The sequence below is a fragment of the Microcaecilia unicolor genome, chromosome 9, assembly GCF_901765095.1.
Source record: "Microcaecilia unicolor chromosome 9, aMicUni1.1, whole genome shotgun sequence".
In the NCBI taxonomy this organism is placed as follows: domain Eukaryota; kingdom Metazoa; phylum Chordata; class Amphibia; order Gymnophiona; family Siphonopidae; genus Microcaecilia; species Microcaecilia unicolor.
In genome coordinates, this window is record NC_044039.1 from 72,493,195 (window position 1) to 72,516,951 (window position 23,757).

The 23,757-nt window shown below is 45.0% G+C and overlaps 1 protein-coding gene across 4 annotated transcripts in view; it reads right to left on the minus strand.

Moving 5' to 3' along the window:
* NUP50 (nucleoporin 50) overlaps window positions 1-23,757 on the minus strand; it is a 353,557-nt gene that overhangs the window by 104,336 nt on the left and 225,464 nt on the right. For all 4 annotated transcript variants that reach the window (XM_030214692.1, XM_030214690.1, XM_030214691.1 and 1 more), the window contains one exon: window positions 12,451-13,110. In XM_030214692.1, the coding sequence (XP_030070552.1) occupies window positions 12,451-13,110 (660 nt within the window). The remainder of the gene's footprint in view (window positions 1-12,450; window positions 13,111-23,757) is intronic.

The window sequence follows — 23,757 nt, forward strand, 5'->3', positions numbered from 1 at the left end:
GTTGGTGGAGAGATGGATCACATCCTCTAGATCCCCTGTGGCCTGGCACCACTGGGAAGCTACAGTCCATTGAGCTGATCTCATATGTAGGTGTGCCATGGGAGTTACATGAACTGTGGAAGCCATGTGTCCTAAGAGTCTCAACATCTGCCGAGCTGTGATCTGTTGAGACGCTCGAGCAATGGACACTAGGGACAGGAGATTGTCTGCCCTTGCCTGGGGAAGATAAGCTTGAGACGTCCGTGTGTCCAACAGAGCTCCAATGAACTCCAATTTTTGAACCGGGACGAGATGAGACTTCGGATAATTGATCACGAACCCCAGAAGCTCTAGCACTCGAATAGTCATCCGCATGGACAGTAGAGCACTTGCCTCCGAGGTGCTCTTCATCAGCCAATCGTCGAGATAAGGAAACACACGCACTCCCAGTCTGTGTAGCGATGTTGCAACAATAGCCAGGCACTTTGTAAACACCCTGGGTGCAGACGCGAGGCCAAAAGGCAGTACACAGTACTGAAACTGCCGAGTTCCCAACCGAAATTGAAGATACTTCCTGTGAGCATCGAGATGTATGTGTAAGCATCATTTAAATCCAGAGAGCATGGTCAATCGTTTTCCTGAATCATGGGAAGTAGGGTGCCCAGGGAAACCATCCTGAACTTCTCTTGGACTAGGAATTTGTTCAGGGCCCTTAGGTCTAGGATCCCGTTTTCTTTTGCACAAGAAAGTACCTGGAATAGAATCCCAGCCCTTCTTCCCCTGGTGGAACGGGTTCGACCGCATTGGCCTTTAAAAGGGTGGCGAGTTCCTCTGCAAGTACCTGCTTGTGCTGGGAGCTGAAGGACTGAGCTCCCAGTGGACAATTTGGAGGCACGGATTACAGATGCTGGGGAGCCACATGGGCCTTAGGCACACACTGTTGACGAGAACGAGCGCGCTGGGACTGAGCCTGGGTAGGCTGCCGAGAAGCAGGAGTGTACCCATGCCTATTATAGGAATAGGGAGCACTCCTCCTCCCTCCAAAAAACCTCCTAGATGAGAAGGTGGTAGCAGAAGACGACCGGTGGGAAAGAGAATCAATAATGGTGCTTTTTGATCTGATCGACCACATAGTCTACTTTTTCGCCAAAAAAGTTATCCCTCCCCCCCTTGGCAAGGAACATCCGCCATTCGCTGCTGGATCTTATGATCCAGGTCATAGACACGCAGCCATGAGAGTCTGCGCATCATTATACCTTGAGCATCTATTCTGGATGTCACATCAAAAGTGTCGTAAGTACCCCTGGCTAGGAATTTGACACACCTGCTGCTGCCTGACCACCTGGTGAAAAGCATTGGTGAGCTCCGGAGGAAGCGCTTCGACCAAACTGGACAGTTGCCTCACCGAGTTGCGTAAGTGTCTGCTCGTATAGAGCTAGTATGTCTGTATCTTGGCTGCGAGTATAGCAGCCTGATACGTCTTCCTCCCAAAAGAATTCAAGGTCCTAGACTCTCTGCCTGGGGGTGGGGGGAGGCGGGGGGGGGGCGCCAAAACATAGTCCCTAGTACTCTTGGCTCTCCTGAGAGCAGAATTCACCACCATAGAATCGTGAGGTAGCTGAGACTTCACCATCACTGGCTCTCCGTGGACTCTGTACTGGGACTCAGCTTTTCTGTGGACCACTGGATTAGAGAGCGGGAACGACCAGTTTCGCATAACAACTTCCCCGAGTGTGTTATGCAAGGGAGCTGTTGCAACTTCTGTAGGTGGAGAAGGATAATCCAAGACCTCGAGCATCTCAGCCCTGGGCTCATCCACAACCTCCATAGAGAAGGGAATATCCTTAGACATTTCCCGAACAAAGGAGGATAAAGAAAGACTCTCAGGGGGAGACATCCTTCTTTCAATGGGCAGAGTAGGATCAGAATCTTCTTCAGAAAAATATCTGGGATCTTCCTCTTCCTCCCATGAACGCTCATCCTCGGTATCGGACAAAAGCTCTCTAAGAGCAGCCCGAACCCAAGCCTGTCTTGACATCAAGGAACGACGACCTCGAGGGGAATGTCGAGAAGTCGACCCCTGCCTGGACTGCGGCGAAGCTTCCTCCGCAGACGTCAAAGGAGAGTCGACCCGGGTGGCAGCCGATGCCGCAAGTGGCACAGAGGTCAAGGACCTCACCACAGGCGAAGGACCATATGCAGCTTCAACATTCGGTGCAGAAGGCGCAAGCACCCCTGGTACTGAAGTAGACTGGCACAGCAATCCTTCCAGAAGCTCTGGAAGAAGGCCCTGATGCGCTCATTAGAGCCACCATTGGAAAGGCTGCAGGGCCAGAGCAGGGCCGGTGACAGAATCTGTGGGTGGCTCGAGAGCCGGTACAGGCTGCCGGAAGACCGAGCTCATCGGCACCCTCCAGTATAGAGGGTGAGCGGTCCTCTCGGCGCCGACGCTTCTTGGTGTGCCGAATCCTCAGCTCCCCAGGCTCTTGGTACCGCGCATGGAAGGAGATCGATGACAGTGCTTGCTTAGCCTTCGCTCAACACCAGTCATTGAGACTCCTCGGTACCGAGGACATGGAATCCTCACACCTCCTCGGAGCCGGGTCAGACGAAGGTCGGTCCCGGGGAGCCTGCATAGCAGTAGGCCTCGAGACAGGTGGAGACCCACTTGATGCCTTGCTGCTCCCAGCGCAATGTGGTCGTTCGGCAGCCATTACCTGTGTTCTCGAAGTCAATGCCTCCCTCAACATCGATGCTGCCGACCTCGGTACCGAAGCAGACATCGAAGGACCGGACCAATCAGCAAAAAGTTTTTTCCGTTGAGCCTCCCGAGACACTTGGGTCCGTTTTTTCATTAAAGGACACAGCATACAAGCAGCTGGAAGATGATCGGGCCCAAGGCAATGGAGACACCACGAGTGGGGATCGGTACCCGAGATGGTCCGGTTGCACAGAGTACAATGCTTGAAGCCGTTGGGTGTCCTCGATGACATGGACGGAAAAAAATGGCGGCCTGCGAAATAAAGACGTGATTGTGCCAATTAAAAAGGCACAAAAAAAAAAAAGGAAAAAGAAAACCCGACTGCATGGCCTAAAAGAGGGCTGCGACAAAAGAAATAAGAAATACTCAAGAGAAAACTAAGAAAATAAGGGACTAAAAACAACTTTAAAAAAAAAAAAAATTTGTGAAATAAATAAAATAGAAATAAGATAAAGAAGCAGTAACGCTAAGGTCTCCTGGGTAACAGCAAAAAAACTCCGTTGTCACCTCAGTCACGGAAAAACAGAAACTGGGGATGACATGCTCATGCCACGGGCGGGAAGCCATTCGCGCATGTGCGGTGCACTCTGCCCGTGCGCCGGAGCTCTCTCTAAAGATTTTTATTTTGCTTGCAAAATTTTGCCGGTTTCCTGGGCCACCAAGGACGTCGACCCAATTGTGAGAACAAGCAGCCTGCACGACACTGAAACCAGAGGAAAGGGTACAAGACCCCGTCCTCGAAGCTTATCGGTTTGCTGTTATCTTGAGCAGTTAAAGTGAGAGCTGCTATCAGCTTGCTCTGAGCCAGCCACATGACAAGGCTTGTTAATCTGTAGCTTCACCTGCCTGCATGCTCTTACCCGGCTGGGAAGAACTTACCTGCTGACTATCCCGAAATCTTGCGTGCTGCCTTGCCTGATCGAGAACCTCTGTCTACAGTCCCTGACTACCTACGGATCCAGCATTCATGAGTTAATATCTGTCAGCTGAACTGCTTTTCCTTAGTGCTGGGTAGTGTTTGGGTGTCAGGGGATAAGTGTGCGTTATGTTTACTCCTTCTTGACAAGTACTTAAACTCAGTATTTTACCATCTGCATAAATGCCTTGTCTCTGATCATTTTCTATTTGCTGCCATCACCATCTAATAAAACAGCTTTTCTATTTCTTACAACATCTGAGCCTTGTGTCCTTTCCTCTTAGTGTTATTATTTGGACTGTTCTGAATGTAGATTGCGTGAGTGGGAAGTGTGTGATCTAATCCCAGAGTGCTAAATATACCATTGTCTTATTTGTACTTCTTACTCTTTGCTGGTCCTCTACTGAGGCCTAGAGATCGTGTTTAGTCCCCACACTGCCAACATCCATATTTAACTCTATTCTTAAATAATTGCCATAGAGAACATCAATATTTAATATGGGAAAATTAGGTTCTTACCATGATAATTTTCTTTCCTTTAGTCATAGCAGATGAAGCCACTACGTATGGGTTGTGTCCACCAACCAGCAGGGGGAGATAGAGAGCACTCAACTTTTCACAGTGCCTCATGGCCAGCTAGCTCCACTGCCTCTTCAGTATTTGAAGCTTCCAAAGCAGTATGACAAACCGCAATGGGAATAACATTAACTTTCCTCACAGTGAACGATGGCCCCTTAAGGGCATAAACTCAACAAAAGGAGGGAATGAACTCATCCTCCTGGAGGGAATAAACTTGTCCTCCACTTGTATAAACGGAGGGAATACTTGCATCCTCCTGGAGAGAATAAACTCATCCTCCCAAAACATGAACTGGAGGGAATGAACTCATCGTCCTATAACTGTAACAAGAATCCTGAACACTGTTTTCCGACTCCCCAAGGAAGGAATATAACTTCAGGAAACAAGAACAGCACCTAAAATCAGAATCACTGCAATACAGACAATCATACAGGGAGGGCTCATGGCTTCATCTGCTATGACTAAAGGAAAGAAAATTATCATGGTAAGAACCTAATTTTCCCTTCCTTGTCATCAAGCAGATGAAGCCATTACGTATGGGATGTAACAAAGCAATCCCTAAATAGGGTGGGAACAAGCCACACCACGCGCTAGCACCTGTGCTCCAAAACGCGCATCCCTCCTGGCAGCCACATCCAGCCTGTAATGTCGGGCAAAAGAGAGCTTAGAAGCCCATGTTGCAGCTCTGCAAATCTCATGAAGAGATAGTGCTCCAGTTTCCGCCCAGGAAGAGGAAATCGCTCTTGTGTAATGTGCCTTAAATGCTTCAGGCGGAGCCCGGCCAGACAGCAGATATGCTGAAAAGATAGCATCCTTGAGCCAACGGGCAATAGTGGCTTTAGACGCTGAAGACCCTCTGCGAGGACCTGCAAACAGCACAAAAAGATGATCAGAGGTCCTTAAAGAATTTGTAATTCGCAGAGACTGCAACAGAGTCCTGCGCACATCCAAAAGGTGCAACTGCCCAAATGAATCTGGAAACTCCTCCTCAACAAAGGAGGGAAGAAAAACAGGCTGGTTTAGGTGAAACGCTGAAACCACCTTAGGCATGAAGGAAGGCACGGTCCGAACCGTGACCCCTGACTCTGAGAACTGCAGAAAAGGGTCTCGACAGGACAGCGCCTGGAGCTCTGACACCCGTCTCGCCGAGGTAATGGCCACTAAAAAGATGGCCTTCAGTGTCAAATCTTTCTCTGAAGCACGCCAAAGCGGTTCAAAGGGAGCCCCCTGAAGGGCCTTCAATACTAACCCCAGGTTCCAAGATGGACAAGGTGCCCGCACGGGAGGACGGAGCCGAAGCACCCCTCTAAGAAACCGTGCCACATCTGGATGAGCAGCTAAGGACACACCTTCAACCTTGCCACGCAGGGAGGCCAATGCTGCCACTTGCACCCACAGGGAATTATAGGCCAAGCCTTTGTGTACACCATCCTGCAAAAAGTCCAGAATCGGCGAGACAGGAGCCCGCAACGGAGAAAGCGCTCTTGAAACACACCAGACATCAAACTGGCGCCAAATCCTGGCATAAGCCACGGAAGTGGAGCGCTTACGGCCTGCGGGAGAGCGGAAATTACCTTGAGTAGCCTTTATCTCTCAATTGCCATGCCATAAGACCAACGCGGCAGGCGTCCTCCATGGCCACCGGACCTTGTGACAACAGGTGCGGAACCAGAGGTAACGGAAAGGGAGCCTCCAACAGCATCTGTCGGAGGTCCGCATACCAAGGCCTCCTGGGCCAATCCAGGGCGATGAGCACCACTTCTCCTGGATGCAGCCGAATCCGCAGGAGCACTCGCCCTATCAAGGGCTACGGAGGAAAGACATACAGCAAGCCCAGGGGCCAGGGTTGAGCCAAGGCATCCAACCCGGCAGAGCGAGGATCCCTCCGTCTGCTGAAGAAGCATGGGACTTTGGCATTGGAACTGTTCGCCATAAGATCCATCACTGGCTTGCCCCATTTGGACCATATCTGCAGGAATACATCGTCTGCAAGTTCCCACTCCGCTGGATCGATCTGATGCCTGCTTAGATAGTCGGCTTGCACGCTGCTCTGACCTGCAATGTGAACTGCTGACAGGGACTGTAGATGCAGCTCGGCCCAGCGGCAAATTTGTTCAGCCTGCGCGGCTAGAGCTCTGCAGTGAGTGCCGCCTTGTCGATTTATGTAGGCCACTGCTGTCGTGTTGTCCGACATCACTCTGACAGCCAATCTTTTCAGGGTCACTCGAAAGGCCAGAAGAGCCAAAAACACCGCTTTCAACTCCAGGCGGTTGATAGACCACTCCGACTCGTCGGGCGTCCACAGACCCTGGGGGCATGCTTCCCCTGGCAATGTGCGCCCCAGCCCTTCAGGCTGGCATCTGTCACCACTAGGCACCAATCGGGGAACGCCAGCGGCATTCCCCGCCACAACATGCTGTCCGAGAGCCACTACTCCATACTGAGGCGGGCCGCAGGGAGCCAAGAAAGTCTGCACTGATAATCCTAAGATACTGGAGACCATCGTTGAAGTACAGAATACTGTAGAGTTCTCAGGTGCGCTCTTGCCCATGGCACCACTTCCAAGGTGGCCGTCATCGATCCCAGCAGCTGGACAATGTCCCAAGCTCGCGGGCGGGGCATCCTCAGGAGCAGACGGATCTGATTCTGAAGCTTGCACCGCCTTTGCTCGGGAAGAAACACATAGCCCGAGGCTGTGTTGAACCTGGCCCCCAAATATTCTAGAGATTGCGAGGGGGTTAGGTAAAGTTTGGCCATATTGACGACCCAGTCCAGAGATTGAAGGACTGAAACCACTCTGGCTGTAGCTAGATGACTCTTTTTCTGAGTCTGCTCTGATGAGCCAGTCATCTAGGTACGGGTGAACCCAGATACCCTCTCGCCTGAGAAAGGCAGCTACTACCACCATTACCTTGGAGAAGGTTCGGGGCAAGGCCAAAAGGCAAGGCCCGAAACTAGAAATGTTTTCCCAACACCGCAAACCGCAGAAACTTCTGGTGCGGGGGCCAAATTAGTATGTGCAAGTAAGCTTCTTTCAGGTCCAGAGACGTGAGAAACTCTCCTGGCTGTACCACTGCAATGACGGAGCGCAGGGTTTCCATGTGAAAATGCCGCACTCTTAAGGACTTGTTTAGCTCTTTTAAGTCCAGGATCGGGCGAAAAGACCCGCCTTTTCGTGGCATCACAAAGTAAATGGTGTAGCAGCCTAGACCTTGTTCGGCGGGAGGCACCAGGGTCACAGCCCCTATCTGGCACAGACTGTGCAAAGTCTCCTCTACCGCCACCCGTTTGGCGGCAGAACCGCATCAGGACTCCACAAACACGTCTCTCACCGAGGCATCGAATTCTATTCGGTATCCGTCTCTGATCAGTTCCAAGACCCACTGATCTGCGGAGATTTTGGCCCACTCCTCAAAAAAGAGGGAAAGTCTTCCTCCGATGACAGGAAACGAGGAGGGGGCCGGTGCACCATCATTGAGAGGGTCGCCCCTGAACTCCAGGCCTTGAACCGGCAGCTGCGGAACATTTGTCCGAGCGAAAGGAGTTTCTCTGCTGAAAGCGGGCACGCAAAGTGAACCCAGCAGCACGCCCCTGAAGAGGCAGTGGAGCTAGCTGGCACTGTGAAAAGTTGAGTGCTCTCTATCTCCCCCTGCTGGTTGATGGACACAACCCATACATAATGGCTTCATCTGCTTGATGACAAGGAATCAATGTTAAGTATCCAGAATTCAACTCATCTTTTGAAGTTAATCATGTTATATGTGAAGTCTTGAATAATCGTGAAATACTTTGGAGATGAGAAGAATTGTTTGTCTTTGAATTGTTTATACCTTAAGAAGCTAGACACGTGAAGTATAAAGTTTAATATGTGAAGTCTTGTCACTGCCAATATCATAACGGGGCTCCCTGTTCGCTCAAGCTTTAGATGTTGAATATTGTTTTCTATGTAATTATATAAGAATAAAGTAAAGTATGGAATATTAAACTTGCTCTCCCCCCCCCCTCCCCCTTTGGAAGAGAGGTTTTTCTATGATAATTGGATGGAGGGTTTTTTTTTGTTTTGTTTTTTGACCAATGATAAAATTCCAATCTGCTGTTCCCTCTTTCTCTCAGGTATATTATTTACCAAGTAAGCCAACAGAAGCACAATTGTCCACTTATCAGGCTGAACCCCCTTTAGATGTTTCAGCTATTCTAGAGTCTTCTGACTCTGATTTGGCAGTTCCTTCTACCTTATTGGCAACTGTTGCGTTAACTTTGGATAAAGTATGGATTATGAAAATGTTAAGAATAAAGATAAGAGTTCATAGGTCTTAAAATATCTATATTTCCGGACGTATCTAAAGAGACTCAGAAAGGCGTAGACAGTTTTTGCTGCTTAAGTTAGGAGTTCTTCAGATTGGGGCTACTTTTCATCTTCGGTACCCATGTAAGTGTATAGTCTGGTACCAATCAGTAAAATATGTTTTCTTTGAGCCATCACAGCTTACAGAATTCCTTGTAACCAAACGATCTTTGGGGTTAAGAGAATGTTAATGTTTACTGGCATTTGTTTTGAGCTCTGAGACACTTTGATGTTAGACAGGTTTCTATAATCTTCTTGAAATGTTTTCTATCTCCACTATTGATAATCTTGGATCAAAGATTTGAGGACTTGAGTGTATCTATTCATAATTTTCTTTCGTTTATTAATTACTAGTAAAAAAGGCCTGTTTATGACACAAATGAAACAAGCGCTAGCAAGGTTTTCCTCTGAGTGTATGTTTGAGAGAGAGAGTGTGTGTGTGTGTGTGAGAGATGGTGTGTGTGTGTCAGAGAGAGAATGAGAGTGTGTGTCTAGTGTGTGTGAAACAGAGAGAGATAGAGACTGTTTGTGTGTGTGTGTGTGTGACAGAGAGATAGTGTGATAGAAAGTGTGTCAGAGTGTATGTGAGAGACAGTGTGTGCCCCCCCCCTCAGGACCCTCACCTCTCAGGACCCCCTCCACCCCCACCTCTCTGGTCTCAGGACCCCCCTCCCCCTATCATGTCCCAGGACCCCTCTCCCTCCCTGCAGCCACCCATGCCCAGCGACCCTCCTCTCTCCCCCTGCCCCCCTGCAGCCACCCATGTCCAGCGACCCTCATCTCTCACCTGCCCCCCCCCCTCCAGCCTCCCAGGTTGTCCAGCGAATTCTTCGGGGCAGGCAGGACTTGCCTGCCCGCTGCTGGCGCTGACCCTCCCCCATCCCCTGCTGCCGGATTGGTCTTCAAAATGGCCGCCAAGACTTCCAGCGTGCTGAAGTCTTGAAGGCTGTCTTTGTAAGTCTCGGCGGCCATTTTGAAGAGCGATCCGGCAGCGGTGGGCGGGGGGAGGGTCAGCGCCAGCAGCAGGCAGGCAAGTCCTGCCTGCCCTGAAGAATTCACTGGACAACCTGGGAGGCTGGAGGGGGGGGCAGGGGAGAGAGGAGGGTTACCTTTTTTGGCCGTTGCCATTGCCATTCAGCTCTCACTGCTTCTCAACAGCTGAAGCGGCTCCCGTAGCTGCCGGGTTTTTTTTTCCCACTGCACAGTATTGAAGCTGCTCCCACTCTTGTTTCCGCTGTCAGTGGTCCGCTAAATTTCTGAAGCGGCTCCTCGACAGCAACGTCTGTGTCTGCCCGTTGCCGTTCAGTTGATCCGGTAAAGATCTGAAGGGGCTCCTCGAGAGCAACGTCTTTGTTATTGTGGTCATGCGCATCCCACCTTCCTGTTAGTAGTGTTATTGCCTGACGTCAGTCGAGCGGGGTTCTAGTGCTGGTCAGTGACATCAGGAGTTGGTTACGGTCACAGGTAGCTTCATTCGAACATTGGAGGAGCAAATTATTATATTAGATTATTGAATGTATACCTTTCTGTACAAGCTTAGGCTTGATAAGATTGTATATCTATTTTCTGAAATAATAAAAAAAAAATTCCAGTCTTTGTATATGTCTATTATGATTGGTTATTTGTAATGAGGTGTTTTACTCCATTTTTTTGGTATAGTCTTAGGAAAAAGCAATTTGCAACACATTTTGACATCTATGCTTTTTAGGAAATTTTGTACAATTATTCTAAGCACATTTTTTTATTTTCTATAGCTTTTCTGCTCAGTTCTCCTTAAACTTGTCCTATTTAAGAAAAAACAAATCTGTGCTTCAAAAAAGTGCAATTACAAAAACAATTATACCCATATGGTGTTCATCACCTGCTTCAAAATAAGTTCTTAATTATGCTCAGAAACAAAGCTTGCTGGTAAATGTGCAAACGTAAAAATCTGGGTGTATACTCCAACTCAATTATCTTTCAAGGCTACATATAAGGAAACCTGAACAGCCAATGCTCACATTGCAACCTGTCTACATAGGTATTTATCAAAATATTGTTGTGAAAAACTGACAATAAGACTAAACTATTTTCAACCCCTTTTTAAACTATTCTCCATATACAGATACTTTGACACATTTTCTAATGGAGTTTATGGGGCTAAATTGTCAACTTCAAAAAGTAATGATGTATAATTGCTGCTATTCATTTTTGCAACTGTATATATTTTACACTGCTACTACTACTACTTCTCATTTCTATAGCGCTACAAGGCACACTGCTACTAAATCTTATTCTTAAAAAATGGTTTAAACAACTGAATTGCCTTGCAGTGCAATGCTACCGATATCAGTGTATCTCCAAATATTCTGCCCATCAAATGGAATCAAACACCAGCACATTGCTTTTTCTACAGGCATGCATGCTGTAGATCTTACTATAAAAATGAAAAAAAAAATCCCTCAAAGCCAAGTGATTGAACAGGAGTGGCCTAGAGGTTAGAGCACCCGTCTTGCAATCCAGATGTGGCCGGCTGCTGCTCCTTGTGATCTTGGGCAAGTCACTTAACCCTCCATTGCCTCAGGTACAAACCACTAGGCTACTCCCCCCACCCTCCTCTTTCCTCCTGGGACAGAGAAATATCCAGTATACCTGAACATAACTCACCTTGAGCTACTACTGAAAAAGGTGTGAGCAAAATCTAAATAAATAAATATAGAAATCCTTGGCTGCTAGAGACCACTTGAATCAGCACATGCAATGGGGAAGTTTTAGATGCCTGTTCTTGAGGAAGATATTGAAACAAGGTCTTTGTTGAACTGGGAGAGCTGTCAGCAATTTCTCTGCATGAGCTTTAATTCTGAATCAATTTGGAGATGCTTTGCCTTGTTGCATAAGTGCTTGATTCTCGGGTTTCAGCAGAGTTGGAAAGTGCGCACTGTTTTTGAGCATTTGTGGATATGTTTATTTATTTGATCTACTGATTTTGATTAATGATTTTGTGAACACTAATCCACTGGTTACATATTAATGTCACAGGCGTCTGTGGTTTTGGTGAGCAAGGAATGATAGTCTGCTATATAAAAGCATTATCATTGGGACATAAGCTCAAATACTGCACATGGTTAATAAGGAGTATCATAACTTCTCATGGTCTTTATATATATATATATATATATATATATATATATATATATATATATATAATTTAAATCCTTTAATGTGATACCAATATCTCACACTTCTTTTGTACAGAGCAGCCATTCCCAACCCAGTCATCGGGGCACACCTAGTTCCATTGGGGTTTTAAGATACCCCCAATGAATATTCACGAGTTAGATTTGCATAAAATTGAGGCAGTGCATGCAAATCTAACTCAGGAATATTCACAGTGGATATTCTGAAAACCCAATGGAACTAGGTGTGCCCCAGGGACTGGGTAAGGAATGGCTGATACAGAGTTCTATATAGTAAGTATCTTACTATAACAGGCATTTCTCACATGAAAACAGTAATTCACAAATCAACCCATCATTTAAGCTACAGTTCTTAAGGCCAGGTCTTACATGAACTACTTCTTAAAAGTCCAGGAAATAAACCAATTGCTGCAGTTTAATAAAGCAGCATTTCATCCATTTTTTGCCACTGCTCCTGGAATAGCAATCTGGAGTCCTTTCTGTGTACATCTGGCCCAAAATTTGACATGTGTTTTGGAATCCCCACCAATGCACTACTACAATTTGAGCCATATGCAAAAATCAGGGAAAACCTCCAGTTTTTGCACAACAGACACACAAATATGGTGAAAGCGATATGCACGTAGAACCAATAAACACCTGAAGAGTTCAAATATTAAACATTAATAATGTTCTTAATATTTCTGCAAATTACCTTTATCATCACTGCCACTTTCCGACTGTGTCTTCTTTGCATCAAATGAAAATGAAGTTACTGGTTTGCTCTGGTTTACTTCTTTGGAAAATAAGCCAGAGTTCCCAGAGGAGAATGAAAAGTTAGGCTGCACATCAGAACCAAGAGAACTCAAAACAGGGCTATCGATCTTCTGGCCAAAGTTAAATGAGATATTTGATTCACTTCTTAATGGCAGTTCAATTTTCTTTTCTAATGATGGCTCCATTTTGTCTGATGTATTCACAGGATTTTTGTTAAATGAAAATGTTGATCCTTTCTGTAGTTTTGAACTGCCAAATGTTAAAGCAGACTGAGTTTGGATTGTCTTACTATTGCCATCACTTTCAGATCCACTATCAGTGCTACTTCCGTATTTTTGCTCAATGCTTGTTAAATGTTTCTCATAATCTCTAAATATGGGTGTAAGATCACAAAGTGGGTTTAAATTCACATGCTTCACAATCCAGTCTCGTACAGAGTTGTTAAGAGATGTTAGCTGTTTGTTGTAATCACTACTAGAGAAGGTTTTACTTCGAAAAGAAACAGAGGATGTGGGCTGCTGCATTTCACCATTTGTTTTTGCACTTCCAGCATGTTTGTCAACCAGTGTGGAGGTAGGACCATTTGCAGCAAGAGATCCTGTTGAAAGAAAGGATATTCTAGATAACTAATATTTGGTTACTAGTGTTAAATAACACAAATGAACAGAAATCATCACAGTGACAATGGAAAAATTATGTCTTACCTGACCACTTTCTTTCTTTTAGTCCTAATCAGATCAGTCCAGACCAATGGGATGTGTCCGTCTACCAGTGATTTGCATCTTAGGGATATCGTGCTATGTAGAATGTTCAGTATTTCAAATAGCCAAGCAATGGTGCTCAAAATTTGCCAGGTGGCCAACACTGAAACTGAGACCATGCGTCTCAATCAATCTTGTCAGAACCTTACCAGCTACGGCAGCATATATTCTACTGACATGCAGATATTTCACCGAGACATGTGACATACAATAAGTTAGGAAACTTAAAAGTAGAAACGGTGATACCTGAAAAATGTAGCTTGTAACTAAAAGAAAATGAATCAACCAGTAAGGGATTTTGCGCTGGTCTGAAAGGACTAAAGGAAATAAAGTTATCAGATAAGGCATAACTTTTCCTTCCATGGCATCCTATCAGAACAGTCCAAACCACTGGAATGTAGCAAGACGGCGTCCCCAACATAAGGCGGGACAAAGATTGAAACAAACAATCAAGAGAAACTGGAATAGCCTTAGAGATCCTTCACAGCAAAACCTACTAAAAAGCATCAAGACCAAGCTGAGTATGGAAGAGAAGGAAGCGAGGAAAGAACACAGTGAAGGTGACAAGATGGATGATGCCAAACAAACTTCTACTGGACTCAGAAAAGTTCACAGCAAGAGTTTATTCTTAAAAAACCGGACTCGACACAAGTCGTGTTTCGGCCATTCAGGCCTGCCTCAGGAGTCCCTGTATGGCAAGATACTATTGGTTCTCTTCTCATCCAAATGCTGGATTTTACTAACAATACCTTGAAAAGGTGGAGAAAGAAACATCTAAACTTCTTGAAGCCAGTGTAGGCATCACTATTCTTGAAGCCTACACTGGCACTTTCGCTGTGTTCTTTTCTTGGTTTTTCCATTGCGGAGGTCAGCTTTCTTCTGTGTTTGCCGTTCTCCAGAGAAGGAAGTGAGTCACTTGGTAAGTAGGAACAGAAGACAGCTTTGTTAGACAACGGAAGAGATGTGTAAAGCAAGAAACAAACCCAACTGATGATTTTTCTTGAATGGGTCTTTGAAAACAACAGCCTTAGACCACAGCATATCTATGAAGAGAATATTGTACCTAAAATAGAAATCCTGGAGGAGTTGAATATCCAGAGAAGAGAATATAAGAAGAAAGCTATCAGGAGCTGAAAAACCACTGTGCTTCCCTGTCTACATCTGTGACAACCAGGAAAATCCAGAAGCAAATTGAAGAATCACTCTTCACCATGAATAAAGAAAGGAGACCAATGGTGTCAAATAATGCCCTATTTAGATATGAAAATCCAAATGTCATTATAATAGCAAGAAGAGCATAAGGGCCCTGAGACATGCCATGAAATATGAACCACTCAGACTCAGGACAATCAAGAATGGGAGCCTATCAGGCTCAGACTAAAACCACAGTATCAGAGATTTTCTGAATAATAGCGCTTGCTACTGCCAGTGCCATCAAGTTAGCTGCGCAAAACAGCTAGAATCACACAAAGTAGGTGGTTTATATAGTCTAAGCCATATGGGTGACCGGAGAAACTGTACTAAACAGTTGTGTAGAGTCAATGAGGCACAGAGTCAGCTACCAAAACCAAAGAAGACGGTGTACTGACACTGTCTAGCAACACAAGCAATAAATCAAGACATGTTACACATGTAGCTGTGGTAGCTGTAGCTGTCAAAACTGGAGACATTCATGCCACTACTGCAGCAGGGGTTATAGAAGTGAGTGCACAGCTGTATCCATAAAGTAGTTGGTGCCATAGTCAGCCGCAACAAGTAGTGACATACAGGCAGCCATGGTATCTAGTCTCAGAGGCGATGCGATGGCTAGTGTAATACTGGCAGGTGCAATGATTGGTATTAACATGTTGGCTGCGGTGGCCAGTAACAGACAGCTGCAGTAGTTGGAACTAGAAAGCTGCACAGGAACGGAACCCGCGGGATTCCCACAGGGACGGAGGCAGTTCCTGCAGGGTTCCCACGAGGATGGAAGCAGGTCAACGGGATTCCCGTGAAAGTATAAGCTGCACCTGCACCAGCCTCTCATCTACCGAATACCAAGTTCTTTGAGTGTTGTCTCCTCCTCTTCCTCGCTTTAACAGCACAAATGTGGAAAGTCTTCCATTAAGGAGGTGGTAGAGTCACAAATGATGACGGAATTCAAAAAGGCATGAGATGAACACAAAGGATCTCTAATTAGAAAATGGAAGTTATATAAAACCTAACCTTAAATGGCTGCATGTGTGTGGATGTGTCAAGTGACGCTTAGATGGCGACTCTGGCTGTGATGAACTAGGGCTAATACCTGGCAGACTTGTATGGTCTGTGTCTCATACATGGCAATCTGGTTTAGGATGGGCTGGAAAGGGCTTAGACAGCAACTTCAGTGGCTGAAATATGAGGACAGTGCTGGACAGACTTTTACGGTCTGTGTCCCACAAATGAGAAGACGAATAGACTGGAGTGGGCTTCAACGGCAATTCCAGTAGTTGTAACATAAGGATAGGGCCAGATGGACTTCTGTGGTCTTTGTTCCAGAAACACGAAAGAAAGACCATAATCAAGTATCACACTCGTTGATTTAATGATGAATTGATAATGAGTGTGACTATTGGGCAGAGTGGATGGACCGTTCAGGTCTATTTGCTGTCACTTACTATGTTACTATTAATCCTCTTTGTTCCCAGGCTGGTGCACAGACCTCAGCTCTGACACAGGCACGAGAATCAGATGTCATCTGACCTACTGGCGCGTGCATGTGGCGACCTCTCAGCACACAATGCCAGTGAATCAGAGACAAATCTTATACGTGCGCACCAGAGTGTTCCAAGTTCCAACTTCCGGTCCTTCCTTGCCTACAGTGCTGTGGCTCAAATCCAGAGACAGACTGAGGGAGCTGACTGGCATTTTCTTTTATGTACCATTAAATTTTACAGGGATGGGTGGGGATGGGTTAAATTTTTGCGGGGATGGGTGGGGACGGGTAAGATTCCAGTGGGGACGGGTAAGATTTCTGTCCCCGTGCAACTCTCTAGTTGTAACCTTACAGGCGGCAGAGTGGCAGAGGTAGCAGTGGTCACCAACTACATACAGGTGGTGCATGCATCTGAAGTCATATCCACAAACGCTGCATGTAACACAATAGCTATACCAAGTGCATGGATGCTGCATCTGATACCCTACTTATAGGTAGTGCAGGCGAGGTCATGCAGGCAGCCACACAAATATACATCTAAATGTCTCACAGACAGCTGGTATATCTGATGCCTCAAAGGCAGTCTGCACAAATGCTATATACACAGCTTCCATAACTGAGCCATACAAACAGGTGGAATTGTGCTATATAGGCAGCCGGTGCACTTATAGGGTGACAGAGTAGCCATGCTACAAAACTGGCTATCAAAACAACACTATACAGCTGACTTGGAACACTACGACATATAGGAAACTGCTGAAGGTAAATAAGAAATTCAGTTATTTCAGTCGCACAATGCAGCAAATTGTTCAACTGTAAAAGACAGATGGTTGTCGCATCTATGAAATACTGGTACTGTACAACTGAGCTGGTTGTTACAAGGATGGAAAATAAGCAACTGCTTAAGCTGAGTAGTACCGGCAGTTGTTGCAACTATGGAAATGGCCCAGTTGTTGCAGCTATGCAAAGAAACACAAGTGTTGCAACTACATAAGTGGTGGTAGCGGGAGCCACACGTAGAAGTTGCAGGAGAGCTAGACCAGCAGCTGCACATAAGAACATAAGAGTAGCCAAACTGGGTCAGACCAATGGTCCATCTAGCCCAGTATCCTGTTTTTCAAACAAATGGCCAAGCCAGGTCACAAGTACCTGGCAGAAACCCTAATCGTGGCAACACGCCATAATACAAATCCCACGGCAAGCGGTTACTTCCCATGTCTACCTCAATAGCAGACTATGGACTTTTCCTCCAGGAATTTGCCCAAACCTTTTTTTTTAAACCCAGATACGCTAACTGCTGTTACCACATCCTCCGGCAAAGAGTTACAGAGCTTAACTATTTATTCAGTGAAAATTTTTTTCCTCCTATTTGTTCTAAAAGTCTTTCCATCCAACTTTGATTGTTCCCTAGTTTTTGTACTTTTGGAACGAGTAAAAAAAAAAAAAAAAATCGATTTACTCCTACTCGTTCTACACCACTCAGGATTTTGTAGACCTCAATCATATTTCCCCTTAGTCTCTTTTCCAAGCTGAAGAACCCTAACCTCTTTAGCTTTTCCTCATACGAGAGGAGTTCCATCTCCTTTATCATTTTGGTCGCTCTTCTTTGAACTTTTCTAATTCCACTATATCTTTTTTGAGAAACGGCAACCAGAACTGAACACAATACTCAAGGTGCGGACACACCATGGAACAATACAAAAGCATAATAGTGTTTTGGGTCTTATTAACAATCCTTTTCCTAATAATTCCTAGTATCCTATTTGCTTTTTAGGCCGCAGCTGCACACTGGGCTGAAGATTTCAGAGTAATATCTACGATGACACCAAGATCTTTTTCTCGAGTGCTGACCCCCATGGTGGACCCTAGCATCAGGTAAATAAGATTTGGATTTGTCCACATTAAATTTCACCTGCCATTTGGATGCCCAGTCTTCCAATTTCCTAAGGTCTTCCTGCAATATTTCACAGTCTGCACATGTTATAACAACCTTAAATAGTTTTGTATCATCCGCAAATTTATCACCTCACTCATCGTTCCGATTTCCATACCATTTATAAATATGTTAACTAGTACCGGTCCCAGTACAGATCTCTGCGGCACTCCACTGTTCAGCCACCTCCATTGAAAGAAATGACCATTTAACCCCACCCTCTGTTTTCTGTCCAATAGTCCATTCCTAATCCACATCAGAACCTTGCCTCCTATCCCATTACAAATTTTCTCAGGAGTCTCTCATGAGTAACTTTATCAAAAGTTTTCTGAAAATCTAGATATACTACATCAACCGGCTCACTTTATCCACGTTTATTCAAGCCTTCAAAGAAATGGAGCACATTGGTGAGGCAAGACTTCCCTCGGCTTGAATTGATTTGCACTTTTCTGACTACTGACAGGTCAATTATGACCCATGAACTGCATAGCTACAGGCTCAAAACTTAAAATGCCTGAGAGCTGCATCTTTCTGTGCTTTCTGCTGAAAGCTGTGAATTCGAGGTCATGCTGATCTACAGCAAGGAGCGTTCTTCGCCTCCCTGACAGAATTGGTGCCACTGACTCTACAAGGGCACTAAGAATGTATACACAGTTTGAAAGTGAAGATGTGTTGAGGTTACTAGACAAAACAATGATAAGACCCGAGTCTTGGAGAAATTCCTGTAACAAAATGACGGCTACAATCTCCTGTACAAGAAACTTTGGACTTGTTATAAGATGCTGTGTTCCATAACATTCAGATAGTGTGTTCCATTCTATGTACACAATGCAGAAATTAGCTGAAGTTGCAAGGCTGTATGATTTGAGAGGGAATTGATGCCCAATCCAATGTACAGAAAAGTATATAAGTCACTGTTGTATTGTATTTAGACAGAGGCTGAGATGATCATCAGTGAGTAAATCTTTACAGCGGTAGTCTCTCTCTCCCTCTCATAACAAATTGCTATTTGTTATTGCCTGATTGCTTTGTTATTATCTGGATTGGTAAGGAATAAAGACTTTCTCCTTGGAAGAAACATAGCGTCTGTCTTCTCTGCCACCCCATATCTTAGGGGTGGCTGGTCTACTGTAGTTTGGGGTGGGTGTAAGGAGGCAGAAACCCTATTGCTCCACTTGTCCAAAGGGTACATCTTATGGTAAGTAGAAGGGTCAGAGAAAGAATTCCCACATATTATAGCCTCCTCTGAGACTAGGTTATCAGAGGGGACCATATAACCACTGACTCCACTATAAACAGGCTGAACCCATGCTGACTCTGTCCCATTAAACCATGTTTATCTTGAGTCCTGTAATTTTATTTTTTACTATAGTTTCCACTATTGCTCGGCACTGATGTCAGGCATACTGGTATATAATTTCCCGGATCACCCTTAAAATCCTTTTTGTAAATCGTCGTCACATTGACCACCCTCCAATCTTCAGGTACTACAGACAATTTTAACGACAGGTTACATATTACTAACAGCAGATCAGCAATTTCATGCTTGAATTCTTTGAGTACCCTTGGATGTATGCCAGGTGATTTACTACTCTCTAATTTGTCAATTTAGTTCAGTACATCTTCCAGATTCACCAAGATTTCTTTCAGTTCCTCTGCATCATCACTCTTGAAAACCAATTCCGGTACAGGCAGATCTCTTAAATATTCTTCTGTAAAGATAGAAGAAAAAAATTCATTTGGTTTCTCCACTATGGCTTTGTCCTCCGTGAGTGCCCCTTTTGCTCCTTTGTGATCTAATGGTCCCACAGATTCCCTCGCAGGCTTTCTGCTTCTGATGTACCTGAAAAAGTTGTTACTGTGAGTTTTAGCCTCTGTGGCAAGTTTCTCTTCACATTCTCTCTCAGCCTTCTTTCTACTACTACCATTTAATATTTCTAAAGCGCTACCAGGGTTGCGCAGCGCTGTACAATTAACAAAGAAGGACAGTCTCTGCTCAAAGGAGCTTACAATCTAAAGGACAAAAAGTGCAGTCAATCAAGATTGAGGCAGTCTAGATTTCCTGGATAGAGGTACAATGGTTAGGTGCTGAAAGCGACATTAAAGAGGTGGGTTTTGAGCAAGGATTTGAAGATGGGTAGGGAGGGGGCTTGGCGTATGGGCTCAGGGAGTTTATTCCAAGCATAGGGTGAGACGAGGCAGAAAGGGCGGAGTCTGGAGTTGTCGGTGGTGGAGAAGGGTACTGAGAGGAGGGATTTATTAATGCTTTGCATCTGACTTGCCAGTGCTTATATTGCTTATATTTTCGTCATTTGGGTTCTTTTTATATTCTTTGAAGGACAATCTTTTGGCTGTAATGGCCTCTTTTACTTCACCTTTTAACCATGCTGGCTGGCGTTTTCTCTTCTTTCCACCTTTGCAAATGTGTGGAATGCATCTGGACTGGGCTTCCAAGATGGTATTTTTGAATAACATCCGTGCCTGATTTAGTGTCCTAATCTTTGCAGCCAATCCTTTTAGTTTCTTTTTAACCATTTTCCTCATTTTATTATAGTCGCCCTTTTGAAAATTAAATGCAGCTACAGTAGATCTCCTATTAGATTGTAAGCTTTTTGAGCAGGGACTGTCTTTCTTCTATGTTTGTGCAGCACTGCGTATGCCTTGTAGCGCTATAGAAATGCTAAATAGTAGTAGTAGTTTGTGGATTCATCCCAGATAGTAGCTCAAACTTGATCAAGTTTTGACCACTATTTCCCAGGGGACCCAACACCGCCACCTCTTACACTATGTCCTGCACGCCACCAAGGACCAGATCCAAAATGACTCCCCCTCACGTCGGTTCCTGGACCAGCTGCTCCAAGAAGCAGTCATTTATTGCATCTAGAAATTTTATCTCCTTGCCACTCCCCAATATAAAATTTAGCCAGTCAATACTGGAGTAATTGAAGTCACCCATTAATATAGAATTGCCCAATTTGCCAGTTGTTCTAATCTCTGTAAACATTTCTTCATCCGTCTGTTCGTTCTGTCCCAGTGAACGGTACTACAGTCCCATAAGAATACTCCTTCCCTTCACACATGGAATGTCTATCCAGAGTGATTCCACACTCTGTGTCATGTGAAATGTTTATTTTATTTGACTCAATTCCCTCTAACATATAGCGCAACCCCCCTCCAATTTGATACTCTCTTATCATTGAGATACAATTTGTATCGTTAACAGTGTCCCACTGATTGTCCTCTTTCCACCAAGTCTCTGAGATATCTATTATATCTACCTCATCATTAAGTACTATATATTCTAACTCTCCCATCTTATTTTTTAGGCTTCTAGCATTTGTATACAGGCACTTCAAATTGTGTTTTTTTCTTTTGATCTACAAGCTGCTTAGAAGTTGAAGGGGATAATGTGCATCCTTTATCCTGCTCTCTCATTAAGCACACCTGGCTTACTTTCAGCATTGATGAAACCTCTCTACTGCGATTCCCTGCTTCAATAGTGTCCTTAAAGGATACTCCACAACGAACCACATTATCTTGAGCGACTGTCAGCTTCCCCACCCCCAATTCTAGTTTAAAAGCTGCTCTATCTTCTTCTTAAAAAAGTTAGTGCCAGCAGCCTGGTTTAACCCCGGTTAAGGTGGAACCCATCCTTTCGGAACAGTCCCCCCTATTCCCAGAATGTCGCCCAGTTCCTAACAAATCTAAATTCCTCATCCCTGCACCATCTCAACCATGCATTGAGACTTTGGAGCCCTGTCTGCCTTTTGGGTCCTGCGCATGAACGGGGAGCAGCTCTGAAAATGCAACCCTGGAGAATCTGGACTTCAGCTTTCTACCTAAGAGCCTAAATTTGGCTTCCAGAACCTCTCTCCCACATTTGACTATGTCATTGGTACCCACATGTACCAAGACAGCCGGCTCCTCCCCAGCACTATCTAAGACCCTGTCTAGGTGACGCGTGAGGTCCGCCACCTTCGCACCAGCCAGGCAAGTCACCAAGCAATCCTCACGTTCACCAGTCACCTAGCTACCCATAAGCCTAATGATCAAATCACCAACTACAACAGCAGTCTTAACCCTTCCCTCCTAGGCAGAACTTCTTGGAGACAATCTCGGTGCGAGAGGATATTACAACCCGGTGGGCAGGTCCTGGCTACAGGAGTACTTCCTACTTCACCAGGGTGATGCTCTCCTTCTAGGAGACCTCCCTCCCCCAACGTAGCACAGGGGCTGCCAGACGAAGTGGGTCTCCACTGTGTACCTCTCGTCTCCCTCAGCTCCACCAAGTCTGCCACTCTAGCCTCAAGAGAACAGACCTGATCTCTGAGAACTAGGAGCTCTTTGCATTGGCACACACATAACCGCTCACCAACTGGGAGATAATTATACATATATGACACTCAATGCAAGAGACTGGACAGCACCCCTCTCGCTGCTGGACTACTGACTCCAATCTTAGTATTTTTGAGTTTTCAATAATTTAAAACCTAAGGTATTAAGGATATTACCATAATATAAAAATGTCTTTAGTTTATATGGTATGTTGTGTGATTTCTTTAGTGTTTTCTTCGTAGGAAGTAATGAAATGTAATTAAAACTCTGTAAGAACACATGATAGCAATATAAGTGCTGCTGCTACTAGGAAGAAACCCAAAGGGATGCTGCAATTGTACAATATAGGTGGCAGCTGCCACCTTACAAACAAGTGGCTTGTGCCACTGTGCAACCAAGACAGTTGCTGCAAATGTGCCACATAGGTGGCAAACACCACTGTGAACCCAGGTAGCTGCTGGAACCTTACAACCTAGAAGGCTACCATTCTGTGCAATACAAATGGGTGCAGAAAGCTTGCAACTCAGGTAGACAACAGTGCCACACGGGGGCTATGAAGCACAGAAGATTTATTAAGAGCTATGTACTACACGTAGAAGTGCACCACAGCTGAATGGAAGAACTGTGTAATTGGGCAACTGAGCCAGCTCTAAATCACTGGCTAACTCTGGCTGTATTTCCATAACCTAAAAATAGTGCTACTGTACTGAATCTGGTAAGCCAGATGAGTAGCTCATGTTGAATCAGACTGTGCTCATCTAACTTGGTAGAACACAGCCAACAGGGTAAAACAAATGAAAAATACAACTGCCTTTACCATAACAGAGCCGACTGGGACAGCACTATCTATAATTAAACAATTCAGTTCAGAAGATTTTTTTTTCCCTTAAATGGAGTAGGAAATGTCTCTAGGACAGAAAAAAAGATCCTTTTTCCCTTGCTGAAAACAGATTTTCTCAGGTAGAACTATAGATAACTTCATAATATCAGAAAACAGAATAGATTGTGGTGGGAAATACAGCAGAGGTCCTACGCCAAGATAAAAGTCTAATCTCCAGCACAGACATATAGCTAGGAGATATTTTCCTGCGAAGAATATGACTAAGGCACAACATTTGTATGTTGGTTCTCAAGCACCAAGTTCCAGCATATTCGCAAAAGAAGCTCACAACAACAATTAGCTGACCTCAGGATCCACACTGGAGAGAAAAAATAAAAAGGAGAGGCAATTAATGTGAGCTGCCTCTTCCCCTCCCCCCAACTAAGGAGAGAAGAGCTAATAAATGTTCAGATTTACAAACTGACAAAAAATTTAAAGCACCACCTATAAACAAAAAGCTAGTCCTCCACAGAGTCACAGATATCTAACTACTTAAAGAAACCAGAAGAACCAGGCTTTTTGTCAGTAACTAAGCAGGAAAGAGTCCTTGCTGTGAGGAACGAACAAGCCAGATACCTGTGTGTATAAAAAAAAAAAAAAAAAACCCCTCCGAAGGGACACCGCCTTGTAAGTGGTGGAGGGGCTTCCGTGTTTCAATGACT